We start from the raw sequence: 16,494 nt of genomic DNA on the forward strand, positions 1-16,494 counted from the left end.
GGACAGTGCCCACTTTTTTTACTCCCCCCTTCCCATTATAGAAAAGTCAGTTGATTAGATTTGCTTTCCCTAACCCTAGAACATTCTTAACATTCTTGGCTCTTAACATTCACTGTGTGTGTGTGTGTGTGTGTGTGTGTGTGTGTGTGTGTGCGCGTGCACACACACTATATTTGATCAAGGGATTGAATTTAGTTCTTGGTCTTGGCAGCAAGCATTCCTACTCACTAAGACACCTAGTCAGCCCTGTTTTATCATTTCTAAACCTGCCATCCAATGCTCTGTGAATCCTTGGAACAGCAGCACAACAGTCTAAGAAATTCTTTTGAGTTAATCAGAATCAGGATGTTTATGATGTCAAAGCACTAACTCATACCCAATCCCCACCCATTCATGCCTCCTGATCCTGCAAACAGATTCAGTTCTCTGTTGGCTCATCCTGTGTACCCCTCCCTCCACCATCTGGCTATCCTTCCCACTCCTGCCCCCATTATCCTCACACAGTCAGATCCTCTGGGCTAAGCAGCCTTGAAGGTGCTTCCAGGGCAGCATATGCACTATGACCTGACAGGCCATGTGCAGACCTACAGGGCTGCTGCTCTGTGTGCAACCCAGGTTCTTTATTCTCATCCTGCTGTATCTTCCAGGGGATGTCCTCACAGGAACATGAGGACATACCACCCATCACCCCAATTCACAATACAAATAATACAGTGAGGGTCAGGGTTTGACTCTTCACTGGGAGGTATGTAGAGATATAGGAAGGAGCACAAACTCCAAGAATTCAAAGGAGGAAGAGGAAGAAGAGGAGAAAGAAGAGATGCAGGAAGAGGAAGAGAAGGAGGATGATGATAATGGTGGTGGTGGTGGTGGTGGTGATGATGATGTGACTTTAAACCAGAAGCCCACATCTCTGAAAATACCCATCTGCTATACTCAGAGCTGCCCCTACCACCAAATGTACATCATCAATGTTTTCAAGACTCCCAGTTCTAAGAGAACAAGATAATCTAAAAACAGCACACTGACTTGAAAATTCCTCTTCCCTTTCATCCTCTCAGCTTTATTTACTAGGCCAGACAGGAAAAAGCTTTGGCTGCTATGCCATCAATATTCATAGCAGTTGCGTCCCTACGTCAAGACAGCACCATACTTCAGAGCAGAAAAACAAGATAAAGAACAGAGAGTACACCTACCAAACACACTCTGTCTTTTATTTATAAATAACTGTGCCACAATAATATGAGGGCCATTAGTGTAACTGAATGGTTGAAGGGTTTGGGTTATTTATTTTTATTAACCCTCCCTTCCTCTCCTCACCCTCCTTTTAAAAAATATTGGTTCCTCTTTCCATAATCTTTAGTGAATTACTTGATGGAACGAGTTATGAAAAAATAGAAACTTGCTATAATATGGTTGTTACTGAGATTCTGTCAAATGCCAAATGAACAAGCACAACCTGGTAGACCAGTTGTCCTATAAACCAGGGACATCCACTCCTCAATTCTGACATTACCAAAGACTGTCGAGAGATCAGAGTACTTCTACATTAAACAAATTGAGTTTTGTTATTATTATTTTGGCCAAACAAAAATTGAGGGAGTGTGACAATTATCCCCTTCAAATGGATTGTTTATTTGAAGAAAGAAAATGAATTTGAAAAGGAAGGTAAGAAGGAAGCCAGACAACAGGGAAAAGAGTTTGGAGGCACAGAAGCCAAATGACTTGCAGCATAGAGGCGCAGATGTTTGTAGCAGAGACAGAAGAGAAAACCAAGATTATGCCACAGTAAAGGGAAGACAGGAGAAGCTGGGGAAGCAGCAGGTGAGAACATTCTAGACTTGAAATGAGCTAATCCTACTTCACAAAACCAGATCAAAGGCTGTATCACAAAAGTGACCCACCCAGTGAAACAGAAAGACTCCATGATTCCACCCCTCTGTCTGCCCATGTTCTTATTGAACAATGCCAATCAAACTGCCCTTTAGAGAGACATCACCTGAAACCACTCTATATAAGGTCCAAGTTTCCCATAACACTTTAAGCCACCAGGGAAATATAGGCTCAAATCTAGTTTTTCTTTGTAATATGGTTGTGTGTTTCTTGTGGATGCATGTATGTATTGATAAAGTGTACATGAACATACATGTGCAAGTCAGAGACCATTCTCAAGTGTTACTCTCCTTAAGAGCTATTCACCTTGTTCTATGGTTTTCCTGGAACATATCAAGGGAATTGTTAGCCACAGAGCACCAGGAATCTCTACCTACCAATTCCTGGAAAAACAAGTGTATATCAAAATGCCTAGATTTTTCACATTGGTTCTGGGGATCAAACTCCCTGCTTACACACTTACCCTTAGCCACTTATAAGTCCTTACCCAACTAGCCATTTCCCCAGCCCTAAAATCTAATGGTCTATCTTTTTAAACAGTGATCTGAAATTTGAACACTGAGACTGAGAAAAGTCAACATTTTCTGTACTGATTTCCAGCATCTAACCACTTAACCCTACAAAGGCCTTTAGGATATCAAAAACTGTCATCTAGCAGGGACTGGGAGATTCCAGAATACTTGGTTCTTTTCTCCAGGATCCTTTTGCTGTGTTGTTTGTTGTTGCATCAGCATTCATATGTTTGTCTACCTGCCCATCCATCTACCCATGCATGCATGTATTCATCTATCCATCCATCCTGAGCTAATTCCTCCTTAGCCAAATTCAGTTATCTAACGTCAGAGCCACCAGCTGGTTGACAGCGGTCTACAGAGGCCAAGAGCACTCGCCTCTTGGCTTTGCTCATCTACCCATATGTCCATGTATTTGAGAAAGTTTCCCTCACTTGTGAGAAGCTGTCCCACTCATATCTGTGTGTGCCCAGTCAGTGCCCTTGCAGGCCCCAGCTCCCTGTTTTCAAAGATCATTCCTTACTGTCCTAAAGACCTACCACCACACACAGCATGCATAAAATACTCATGGGTGCTACTAGAAAAACAGTGAAGGAAAAGGGTGGAGAATACAGTAATACAATCAGACATAAAGAAAACTAAAACATAACAATTTTTGATCCTAGGATATGTATCCACAAAGAAAAATGTATCTAAGTTATTATAAATTCTTTCTAGAACAAGTCTGAAGTAAAACCATCAAATCGCTGAAATAAAGGCTGCCTTCATCTTACCCTGTGGTACTTTGAATACAACTGACCCCTCTGGGCCCAGGGAATAACACTATTTGAAAGGATTGGAAGGATTAGGAGGCATGGCCTTGTTAGAGAAAATGTGTTACTAGGGTGGAAGCAGTCTTTGAGAGTTCAAAAGCCCACCCCAGGCTCAGTGTCTCTCTTTCTCTGACTATGGATCAATATGTGGCTCTCAGCTACTGTTCTAACACCTGCCTGGACACTGTTATAATCCCTACCATGATGGCAGTGGACTAAACTTCTGAATCTGTAAATCAGCCCCCATGCTTTCTCTGATCATGGTGTCTGTTCACAACACTAGAACAGTGACTAAGAAATACCTGGTCTCAAATTTCATCTTATCTGCTGCCCAGGGGTAAAGTCATCCTTGCATCTCTACCTTACAGGTGGTCTCTCCAACTTTTCTGCTTCCTGTCTATGAGAATCCTCCACTCTATACTATGGCCAGCCTGTCATTTCACTCACATACGCACGCACCGTGTCTTTGCCTAGTCTGCTCCCCTGAACCCAAGGTTCTTGCCTCCAAATATAAAATCTTCCCTCTTTAGAGTGAAGCTACAGCTTCATGACTCGGGGATAGAAAACAAGCCCTGTGCAGCTGAGTGGTGGAGCGCATAGAGCACACACCTATCATGGCTGTTTTCTCCTAGCCTGTGCTCAGCCACCAACTCATGTCATGTATGACCCTGGACCGGCGTGCAACCATTCACATCTATTTCTTCTTTATTCAGCATCTTTCCACTCCATTTTCAACTGATAAGTTTTACCTGTCCTTCAAGGCTCAACTTAAATAATACTTTCTCAGCAAAACCTTTATTGGCTTCCCAGAAAAAAACTGGAATCCACCATTATATCCTACCAAAGCCTATTAGAATTCATACTGCTAATTCATTAAAATATTACCTCTCTACTAAAGATTCTAGGAATAAACCTATACCTTTACAGCTAACTGATCTTTGACAAAGGTGCCAATAACACACAATAGGGAAAGGACGGTAACTTCAAAAAATGGTCCTGATAAAGCTGGGCATCCATAGGCAAAAGAAGGAAACGGGCTCTTTACCTTATACCACATCCACAGCCAAGCAAAATGGATCAAAAACTTAAACATAAAAATACTAGGTAAAATTACTAGAAGAAAACAGAGTAAACTTTCTTTCCATTTGATCTGAGCCAAGACGTTTTAAATAGGACACCAAAAGTACAGGCAAGAAAAGCAAAAATTATCTAAGTGGAATTGCACCAAACTAAAAAGCTTATGCACAGAAAAAGTGTCAATAACAGACAACTTACAGAATAAAAGAAAATAATTGCTGAAAAATGGTTAGTATCCAAAATATATAGGGAACTTAATCCATTAGCAAGAATATAATATTTTTAAATTTTTCCCCCAAGGATACAAGTAGATATTTTATATATACAACATAAGAATGACCAATAACCATCTGGAAAAATACTCAAATCATTAATTTATGAACAGTAAATTTTCTTTACATTTGAGTCTGAGCAAAGATTTCTTGGCTATGACCCCAAAAGCACAGGCAACAAAAGATGACTCAGCAGTTAAGAGTACTGACTGCTCTTCCAGAGGGCCCGAGTTCAATTTCTAGCAACCACATGGTGACTCACAACCATCTGTAATTGGATCTGATGCCCTCTTCTGGTGTGTCTGAAGACAGCTACAGTGTGCTCACGTACAAAAAGTACATAAATGGAATTGCACCAAACTAAATAAGAGCACTTCAGACCTGACGGCAACGGCTATCATACAAAAGTGGAAAGATTGCGTGCTGGTAAATGTGGAGAAGCGGAATCCTTGAATACAGGCGGTGAGATTATAAACTAGTACATCCGTATGCAAAATAGAATGAGATCCAACCAAGACTTTAAAATGTTGCTACCATTTGATATAACAATTCTCCAAGAGGGAAGTGACCAAAGGCAATGAAATTAGGAAGCTGAAGAGAGACAGGTGCCACCATGCGCACAGCAGTACTGCACACAATGGTCAATACGTAGGAGTAGCCTGTGTGTCCATCGGAGATGTGCAGATTAAGGAAAATACTCTGCAAGAAGGAAACAGCATCACCTGCAACACATGGGTGAACCTGGAGGACAAGATGCTCAGTGAAATAAGCTAAGCACAGAAAATCAAACAAATGCTCATGACCTCAGCACCATGTGGCATCTACAAAAGGCCAAGAGATGAGCAAAGAGAGTCACAGTTGGAGGACAATTACACTTCAGTTGGATAGGAGGAAGCCCAGGGTATCAACGGTCTAGCAGCATGAGTAACAACAGCAGAAAATGGTAGGGACTTGCTCAGAGGAGATTCTAAATGTTCTTGCCATAAAAAAGTATATAGGCAAATATGGGTATGTTAATTAGCTTAAGTCCTCCATTCTACAGTATATCTAGATATAAAGCATGTTGTACATCATAAATATTTATAGCACTTACCAGCCTAAAACAAGGTTTAAAAAGTACCTCTCCAATACTGTCTCTCTCAAAAACTGGTCATGTGTATAGGGCCTGGGGTCATTTCTGCTTCACGCATCATTAGATTCTCAAGGCTGATCACATTACTAAACACTCAATAGCTGTAAATGAATAAATAGGCTAGACACTCAAATCTATAAGAGAATAAGTGGGCAAATTATATATTTTGACTAAGTAGCACAATGTATCCTTTCCTGCTGACGCGGTCTGCAACACCAGGACCTTTTGGGGTTTGCCCAGGTGAGGGAAACTTGCATTTGGGTGTGGCTGCCTGACCACTACCTGTGCCTCATGGTGGGGCCGAGGTACTAGGCTACTGATGAATAGAATATGCACAAATGGTGGCAAGGTGTCCTCAGAGGCAGGGGCATAATGCCTGAGGACAGGAGAAAGAGGCCAAGACAGAGGGACAGATGGCTATTATGATAGACCTCACATGCATGTGACCTGGTTTGGCCTCCCTGTCTCACAGGGAAAGAGTACAAACAGAATTAGACAGTCTCTTCCAGCCCGGTAACTACAAATCATCTGGCAAGCAAGGCAAAATTCAAGCACAAGTTTCATAGGGTGCTTCTAGTAGGTCCCAGAGGACGTCCCCCACCCCCACAACCCCCCCCCCCCCAAAGACAGCCATTGCAGGGTAGCAAGAACTAAAAGCAGCTGCTGTTTCTCCAAGTGGCTGGGTCACCCGAGGTCACGGTGCACGGGTGGGATGAGTATGCTGAGACATCGCATTTACTGCCTCACACAGTTCAAAGGTGACCCCAGGGTGCCACTGGATGCACTTGCTCCCCTTTGATAACCCGGTGCAACCCTAGTAAAATGTCAGTGGGTGAAGCACTGGCAGGTGGCCTCTGCTCCAAACTAGATGGCTGCGGGAAGGCTAATTTGGTCCCCTGCAGACTCCAATGGTGTATACACTTGAAGGCCCCCCATGGGTAGTTTAATGGTGCATTTACATGGGAAAAATGGCTCCAATAGTCAGTGTGTCCTTGCTGCTCGCCCCCCCCCCCCCCGGGTGTTTAAAAGTACAGATTTTACATGACATCTGTGTCCCTGGAGTTCAATCCTGGTGTCATCTGCTTATTTACCTCTCCTGATTCTCAGTCCCCTTAACTACAAAAGAGGGGTTAAGCCATCCTATGTCTAACCTGCTATGCCTAACTCTGTTAGGGTACAAATCCAGCTAGGTAAAGCAGGAGGGAGCTTTGCAGACTGTGACACTGCCAGGGTCAAAGGCTGCCCTGAAGGGCAAAGGTGAGACAATGCCCCTCCCTCTCAGTGATGATGCTTATGGATGCCGTTCTTACAAGAGCTTCTGTGACTCTGGAATGCTTTGTCTGGAGACCCCTTGGTAGTCCAGAGATCCTAGAACCACCAGGTGGAGAGAAGCCTGCTTTAGGAAGCTGTCCCCAATATGGCCAAAAGTGACAAATGGAGAGGTCAGCAGGGTAGCCTCAAAGACATCTGATCTCTGGGGAGTCTCATAGCCTGGAGCAAAGGAGGCTGATGGAGCAGTCTCCTGAATTATCTATCAGCAGAGTGCGGGGAGGGGTAGGAGTGGGAGGGAGTGATGCTTTACCAATAGGCAGAGAGTAGTCATTTTAGATGCAGCGGGTTATCCAGGTCTTTGCCACCCAATAATCCCCCCTCCCCTTAAACAGTGCCTGACCTGACTTCCAGAAACTATTGCATCCCTAGCTCTCATTCCAAGAACTTCAGGAACTGGCATGGGAGCCGGGTGATTGGCTCAGGGCAGGCAAAGGTCCCGCCCACACCATCCTGGTCCACTCAGCACCAATCTTGGGGTTTGCACTTCTGCAAGAGATGAGGAGTCGGCTGACTTAACTCTCAAAGTCTGAAGCTGAGAGAAAAGCCACCACCAAAGAAGGTTCAGCCAAAACATGGGGAGGAAAGTAAGTCAGACACACAAATTCAGACAGAAGTAGCCACTGGCCCCCATTACCAATTTATTAGCCCCTGGATCAAGTATAACCTGAAATCAGAAACCCACCTCCTAATATTCTGCAGTTATGAAAGCAAGTTTTGGTTGGCTTGGGATCAAATGCACATGGAAAGCTCTAGATGTGTACAAAGACTGCCATTAACAATGCATTTACCAAGAAAAGACTTTACCAAAAACATCTTCAGACACGCAGGCTCATTGAAGGGCCCTCCACAGAAGACCCATGGGCTCCACTAGCCTCTGTCTATCTCTGGGAGGTCACACAGTAAAGCTTTCCAAACTTGCTACCTTCAAGCATCTCCATCCTGGGTTCCTGCACTCTCTACACTCAGGTGTATGCAAGTATGCAAGTATGCAATGCTCCTCACTTGATATGTGATCACCAGGGAAAAGGACTCTGGGTCCCTTTGGTGGTGGGAGGTATATCCCACGACTAGTAGCTTCCCACTTCCTTACCAAGGTCTTCAAAGGCACTGCCTAAACTGCTCAGACACTCTCTTGATTTAAGTCAACAACACTTTCTGGGTATTTCCTCCATCCATCCCAGGCAGATCCAAACATGACCAAGGTCCTGTCTACATCGTCCAGGGGCCTGGTAGATGCACATACAAAATTGTTAAACACTACAGAAGGGCAATCAAGTAGAGACACTCCTCCTGGAGTCTCTGGAAGGGAGGTAGTGGGTGGACCATACATGAAAGCTCCTTGGAAAGCATGAGACTAGAGTCCATTGAAATGCTTCCACCTGTGCCCAAGCACCCCATAACCAGACAAACTGTGCAAACCAACAGCCTGTCACAGCCCAATGGGAACGCGCCTCACCTACTGGCTTCCTCTCCCTTTTCTAGGCGTCCTTCTGCTCCAGCCTACCAACTTCCATGCCCTGTACAGATGGCCTGTCCCTTAGGTCATCTGGTCGCTGTGGCTCTCTCTTCCCCAAAGGCTACACTGACTCCCAGGGAATCTATGGGGCTCAGATCATGTAACAATTTGAAGTGCCAATCATATTAAAATAGTCCTGACGTATTTGTTGTTACAAACAACACAGACCCAACCCTACAGCATGTCCACTTCTGTTGCCAAGTAGAAATCAGCAAACATTTCAAAATGGCAGGCATCAGTATGGATAAAATCGAGCATTTTCATTTCAACAAGAGATTCACTCCTTTTCCCTGTTAACAGAACCAGAGAAAAGCATTTCAATTTGTCTATGACTAAATTCACCAATTTCTTAATTTAAAATGGCATCTCATTTAGTTTTCCTAATGTCCATTCATATTCCTGTACACGTCACGTGCTAAGTCCACACACTTGGTCTCTTCTGATACTCGGCCGCATCCACCCAGGGGACTCTGTAATGCCTCCCTTTTCCCTTGTTCCATTGGCTGCCATCATGCCACCTAGACTGAGAAGCACCCAGAAACTCTGGGGCCACAAAAGCCTGGCCACGGTCACACCAATAAGCCTGGCTAGTAGTCAGGAGGTTGGGAGATGCTGGGGGGATGCATCACCCCAGAGTCAACTTGGACAAATCTCATCCAGGTGACTGGGAAAGCTAGTGTGGTGCATTACCAATTAAAGAAGAACCCGAGCTTCTGCCCCACTGTCAGCCTCAATAAACAGTGGACATTGGTCAATGAGCAGACACACACACACACACACACACACACACACACACACTCACACAAACACGCACGCGCGCTACAAAGCAAAAATACCCACCAGACCAGGGCTGCTCCATCACTGATGTGGCATGGAGAGAATGTGAAGCTCCCTCAGCAGTCTGTCATGTGACACTTATGCCAAACTCTTCAGCAGAGCAGCTGGGAGAGGATTAAGAGTACTTGGGCTGCCTGTGTCCTGGTGACTTTAAGTCAGTTAGGAGGTTCTTTAAATGATAACTAACATTTTCCATGTGAAGAAAAAAGAAAACTCAGCACCAATCAAAAACAGAAATCAAGCCCTCTGTTTTGAAGAGCCCAGAGTGCGCCCACCTGGTGGGAACACTCCAGCTCCACATTCTCTTCATGATGGCTACTTCTGACTGGGCTGACAGATGGCTAGCTCAGCTGCTGTTCTATTGCCATGACTAAACACCACAACCAAAGCAAGCTGTCAAGAGAGCATTTACATTGAGGCTCTAGGAGGTTAGAGCCAATGACCATCGTTGGCAGGGAGCAGGGCAACAGGCAGGCACTACAGAAGAAGCTGAGAGTTTACATCTTGATCCACGAACATGAGACGGAGAGAGAACTAACTGGGAATGAGCTTTAGAATCCTCAAAACTTCCTCCAAAAAGGCCACACCCCCTAATACTTACCAAACAGTTCCACCAACTGAGGACCACACATTTAAATATATGAACCTATGGGAGCCATCCTCATTGGAACCACAGTTGTTCCACCCAAATCACAGTGAAATGATCATCTCAGTGAATCAAAAACTAGAGAATTAGAGGCAGCTATCTCAGTCTCCAACTAGGGCTATAGGTTGTGACCACACATAAGGAAGCTTAATTGAAGGAAAAGGTCACAAAAAACTTAGCAACAGTAAAAAGTTTCTAAACATGCAAGGAAGCAAAATTAAAAAGAACTCAAACGTGCTGAACCCAGGGTGTTTCCGGCAGCGCACACCTGCTTGCCGCGTTGCATCATGGGGCTTCGCTCTAGCCTTGGTTCTGATCACATGACACGCACACTGTGCACCCTGCACACTGACACACCACACAGCACCAGTGAACCCTGGTAAACGCTGGCTGAGACACTCCGGCTGAGTCAAGACTATGCTATATTATGAATTGCAGTGTTTTTACTGTACATATAAAGTGTTTTGCTCCTATAGAGACATGATGATCTAATTATGGAAAATGGAGACTGAATATTTTCCTACCATCACGCCTTAGCAAGTAAATATCAGATTAGTATATCTTTGGACTGGATTATGTTTGAATGTTTGGTTTTAAAAATTGCTGTTGGAGTTGTTGAGTCTGATTTTTTTTTAAAAAAAAATCATCATGTGATTTTTGGCTTAAGATTAGGACAGGCTTTCTAACAATTCCTGTCAACGTACTTCTGCCATTTTTTTGTTACACATCTACATGGAGTGGTATCCTCAGCATGATCATCATAAAAATGCAGTTATCAGTCAACTCCAATAAACACTAAAGATGTCCCATGTCCTGTGGTGTCAGATATGCAGCCAAGATTTAATTCTTCATTAAAAAATCATCACGCATATCTATCTAATTAGCATGCAAACTTGCCTTCCTCTGTACTAAATGGTAAGATTCTAAGCACACCAAGGAACCTCTCTCATATAAATTTCCTTTTATTATCAGCAAATGTTTATTTTACTTATCTGTACATCCAGCATCTTAGTTACCATCTCTTTGCTGTGACAACCAGCAGATGTAAGGGATCAAGGGTTGGTCTGGCTCACCTGTGAGGGTGCGCCATCATGGTGGGAAGCTGTGGAAGCAGAGGTGATGTTGTGTGAGGGTGCGCCATCATGGTGGGAAGCTGTGGAAGCGGAGGTGATGTTGTGTCCAGAATCAAGAAGCAGAAGAGTATAAACATCTGTGTCCATTTCACTTTCTCTTTTTAGTCAGTGCAAGGCGTGGGCTGGCCATGGAATGATACTGGCCATATATTTAGGGGGAGTCTTCCTACCTCAATTGATCTAATCAGTAAAATCCCATGCAGGCATGCCAGAGGCTAACCTAATCTAGATACCCCCCCCACACACACAGGCATGCCCAGGGGCTACCCTGATCTAGCCCCCCACAGGCATGCCCAATGCTCTTGTCCCAAGCAAGTCCGAGTAAAGCTGAAAATCAGTATCAACCATCACATCCATAAAACCTTTCCCAAGTACAAAGTCATTGTGAGCGTGAAAAGCTTAAGAAACTTTCTTCTAGCCACTCAGCCTAACAGATTAAGGGTGCCCCTTGGGAGTGAAGTCGCCCACCCTGCCACAGCTACTACACACACTTCTGTCTGTCAACCTCCGTCCGTGAGGCCCGGGCCATGTCAGGCAACACTTTCACTTTGTAGGACAGAAGCAACGAGCATGCATTCCGGCCTTGGCACTGGCACTAATTAGCCATGTGGACGCAGGCAAGTGGCTTGACCACTCCTTCTTCATAAGAGCACAGAGCGTGTGCAGGTTTGTTATGTACAAATGATGCCACACATGTAACACACCGAAGCCAGGGTCTATGTGTGGGAAATTCCACCACAGATCCTCCCAGCACACAGGCTGTGACTACTGTGTCTATGCGATGCTTCAGGCACAGCCCTATGCACAGCCCAAGAGCAGCCTCTTACCTAGCACAGGGGGACTAAAGTCGAGGACAATATACCCAGCTCCTTTCAGTCTAAACTCAGGCCTTTGCCCAGACATGGCTCTGGGCAGAGAACCGGTTCTACTTTGAGGAGATCGCTGCACCATCCTTGGCTGTCCTACAAAAGCTGCAGACTATAACAGCCAGGAAGGGAAAGGGCCCAGCTCTCCGGGCTTCATGTCATCCACTTTCCCACGCCGTGACTAAAAGACAGCAGGTGTCTAGGGTTCTGTGGAGGTCAGGCTGAACTAGCTTAGCTTGGAAAAGATTCTTTTGGATCAAGGACCCCAATGAACGAACACCTTTCCCTCGTGAAATTGCTGAGGGCACAGGAGAGTGACTGATGTCCTTTCAAGTAAATGTATATATCAAAGTTTACTGCTAAAGCTAAGAGGCATTTGAGGGGTTGTATGGAGACCTAATACAGAAGGAACTTCCATATATATATATATATATATATATATATATATATATATATATATATATATATATATATATATATATATATATCTGAATGAAGGTGATCTAAATGGAATTGTCAAATGCTGGGGGAGACAGAATCCTAAGCAGCCACCTCTTGTCACCCAGCAAAGCTTCCGGCACCAGGGTTGAGTTACATCTAGTTGAGTAGTTGGGCTGAAGCGGTCCCTTAGGAACCCCAAACAATCCAGGTTGTCTCCACCAAGTAACAGAAAAGTCCCTGTTGCTGAAGATAGCACCTATAAGAAACATGGTGTTGATCTACATGGAGCCTTCTCCTCTCCATTTCAGCATCTTTGTCACAGGAAGGTACTCTGCATGCTCTCAAAGGAGTAATAGAAACACCAAGACAGTGGCAAACCTGTATCTACAATGACGGACGGCCTGCAGGATATGCTAGGGCAATGATGTCGGGTTAAGCAATAACTGATCTGACTTAAGATCTACTCCATGAAACTTATATAACCAGACCTGACACTGCTTGGGTGACCAAGCACCTGAGATTAGAAAACCCAGGAACCTAGGGGAAAACCAGAAAATATTGGTCTAAAAAATGGAAAAGCATGTAGTGATATAATGGTCCAAATGGTATTCTGCTGCACTACAGATCCGGGCCTTGACAGCTAGCAGAGTGATGTTTCCTCCTGTAGCAGATGGGAACAAATATAGACACCCACAGCCTGACATTATACAGAGTGAGAGACCTTGGAACACTCGGCCCTCAGGGGCCTGTCTCCATCTAATCCCTCCTCTGAGCGTTCACTAACTCCATGGAAGTGGAGGCAGAAAGAGTGTAAGCACCAGAGCAGAAGGAGGATATCAAGAAATCAAGGCCTCTAAGTCACCATGAACTCAGAGCCTGAAGTGGCCTGCTCAGGACCAGCCCTGGCCTCCCTGCATCCTCTGTTCACACAGTTGAGTGTTTGTATGGGACTCCTGAGTGAGCACACATGCGGGCCTCTGACTCTTGTGCCTTTTCTTGGGCTCTTTTCCTACTGTTGGTTTGTCTTGTCCAACTCTGAAGTGATAGTTTTTGTTTTATTTTATTATATATTATTCCATTAGAGTTTTTAAATGAATGAATTAAGTGAGTGAATTAAAAAAAAAAAAAAACCTAACCATGGGCTGGAGAGATGGCTCAGTGGTTAAGAGCACTGACTGCTCCTCTGAAGGTCCTGAGTTCAAATCCCAGCAACCACATGGTGGCTCACAACCATGCACAATGAGATCTGATGCCCTTGTCCGGGGTGTCTGAAGACAGCTACAGTGTACTTACATATAATAATAAATAAATCTTTGGGCCTGAGCGAGTGGGGCCTGAGCAAGCAGAGGTCCTGAGTTCAATCTCCAGCAACCACATGATGGCTCACAACCATCTGTCCAGCTACAGTGTACTCATACACATAAAATAAAATAAATAAATCTTGAAAAAAACCCTAGCTACTAGGGTAAAGGTTAACAACTGAACTGTCTCTTGAAAAATCATTTTTCCCCCAATGGAGTGGTACTGGGTCTATCCAGGACAGGCCTCCTATTCAGGAGTAATTGACCAACATATAAGGGACTCCACAGTGTTTTCTATGCATTTGGTTTTTTTATATTTGTTTTTTGTTGTTGTTGGGGTTTTTTTTTTGTTGTTTTTTGGGTTTTTTTTTGTTTTGGTTTTTTTTTTTTGCCTTTTTTTGTTGTTGTTTTGGTTTGGGTTTTTTTTTGGTTTTTTTGAGACAGGGTTTCTCTGTGTAGCTCCAGCTGTCCTGGAACTCACTCTGTAGACCAGGCTGGCCTCGTACTCAGAAATCCACCTGCCTCTGCCTCCCAAGTGCTGGGATTAAAGGCCGCAGCCCGTAGCCACCACCACCACCACCACACCCACCCACACCCACCCCACCCCTCCACCCCCCCACTCCCACCCCCCAGCTATATTTGTTTTTTTATGTATTTGTTTTTTTGGGGGGGGGATTTGGGTTGGAGGAGAAGAATCAAGGTTTTATTTTGCTTTCTTGGTTTTAGGGTTTTGTTGTTGCTATTGTATTGGGTTTTTGCTTGTTATTTAAGAAAGAACTTATGGGTAAGGAGGGGAAGGTTCTGGAAGGATTTGAGGGAGAGGAAGAATATGATGAAAATATATTTAAATTTAAAAGCTGTTTTAAATAATATAATAAAATAATAAAAAAGTGAGCAAAGTATACAAATATTTAAACATGTGGAGTCTGCAACTGAGATTAGTGTCTCTCACACATACTCAAAATAATTAATAATAGTATTATTAATAATGCCATACCTCTACCTCACCACTGTTTCAATATTAGAGAGCACAAATAAACCAATGAAGAGATGCTAGAAAGGTTTACATCTGCACACCAGTCAACTTCACGGACTTAAAGGAAAAGTGAGGGAGAAACTGAGGCTCAGAAACGCCATGCTGGCGGTGAGCCCACGCTGGTGGTGGAGCTGAAGGAGCCGCGGTTATTGCGTCGGCTTGGTCCAGCCAGTGAAATCTCATTGCCAGCCGTCACCTTGCCCACCTTGCAAAGCCAGAAGAGAGGCCTCTGCACCGTACGTTGACCTCACACACAGAGCCTCCGAGACTTGGGATTCCTCACGAGTGGCTCCACGCCAACAGAGCGAAAAGGCTCCGCAACCACTTTCCAATTCTACTTTCCAACATCTCTGATGTGCCTGGGATCTTCCCACTGACCATCTTTACTTTTATTTTTTAATTTTTATTTATTCTTTCATACAAACCATCCCAACCACAGCTTTCCCTCATTCCATTCCTTCTAATTCTACCCCACCCCCTTACCTCCAGATCCACACTACTACCACCTCCCCATCTCTGTGCTCCCCCAAAACAGCAGGCCTCCCAAAGACATCAACCAAACATGGCACAGCATGATCCAATAAGACCAGGCACAATCCCTCACACCAAGGCTGGGCACAGCAAACCCAGTAGGAGGAAAAGTGTCCTAAGAGCAGGCAAAGGAGTCAGAGACACCCCCACTGCCACGTTTGGGAGCCTCCCCTCCCTCACCATGAAAACACAAAGTCAACAACCATAACATATATGCAGAGACCCTAGCGCAGACCCACGCAGGCCTTGCGACTGCCTCTTCAGTCTGTAAGCTCCCATGAGCACTGCTGAGGGGATACCATGGGCTGGAACCCTGAAACATTTAGGATGGAAGAATAAAGTGGAAGTTTTCATTTCCGCGGAGAAGAAAATGAAACAAATAAGACATTACAAAGAAGTGTCCTGTGAAGACTTCTTTATTAATATGTCCCTGTGCTAATACCTGAGGTAAAGGAAGGAAGTGAGGCCTCAGACTTGAGCTCCTTTATTCTTTAAATGACATTGTTTCACAACACAGGGAGAAAACAAAATTTCCTTGAGAAAAATTACACAAAAGAAAGAATCAAGTAACCAGAGGAACAGAGCACTGACCAGTTCCAGGGTCAAAATAGCATCAGCCTGGCCTTGTGCAGTTTACTGTAACACAGAAGAAGGAGGCTTGCTTCAGTCAAATACATCTGAAACTAAGGTAGTGGTTTGTATCCTATAAGTTTTGAAAATGGAAATAAAATGGAATGGGAGACCTTAGAACTCATAGGAAATATCAGAACAGACCTAGGCTGAGTGTGGCTGGGCATACCTTCCACATTCAGGAAGCGGCAGGCTGAGCTCTGAGTTCCAGACCAGCCAAAGACACACAGTGAGACCCTTCTGTCTTGAAAAATGAAAAATAAGAATGAGAGAGGGGGTGTGGGGAGAATATCCTAAAACGTATATTTTCTTCAAACTCCCATCTCAGATAGCACACTACTAGCTAAAGAAAAAAAAAAAAAGAGTTGAAAAGTTCACCTCTAGAAGCCAAGGATTTGGAATGCCGGGGGACAGTGGTCAGTATCTTGTGGTTGGTTTCTGAAAGAAGTGACTGTCTAGGTAAGGAACAGTCAGGCTGGACAGAGAAGACCCTGGAGAGCACCCGATGCCATGCTGGACCCCTGACC

At 44.3% G+C, this 16,494-nt stretch overlaps 1 protein-coding gene across 1 annotated transcript in view; it reads right to left on the reverse strand.

Moving 5' to 3' along the window:
* Nucleotides 1-9,829, reverse strand: part of Cacna1d (calcium voltage-gated channel subunit alpha1 D) — a 162,155-nt gene extending 152,326 nt beyond the window's left edge. Inside the window, exons 1-3 of the mRNA XM_052190314.1 lie at nt 9,796-9,829; nt 8,725-8,836; nt 7,477-7,516 (exon numbers count right to left, since the gene is read on the reverse strand). Coding sequence (XP_052046274.1) covers nt 7,477-7,516; nt 8,725-8,836; nt 9,796-9,829 — 186 coding nt within the window. The remainder of the gene's footprint in view (nt 1-7,476; nt 7,517-8,724; nt 8,837-9,795) is intronic.
* Between the last annotated feature and the right edge of the window lie 6,665 nt (nt 9,830-16,494).

This window comes from Apodemus sylvaticus, chromosome 8 (assembly GCF_947179515.1).
Source record: "Apodemus sylvaticus chromosome 8, mApoSyl1.1, whole genome shotgun sequence".
In the NCBI taxonomy this organism is placed as follows: domain Eukaryota; kingdom Metazoa; phylum Chordata; class Mammalia; order Rodentia; family Muridae; genus Apodemus; species Apodemus sylvaticus.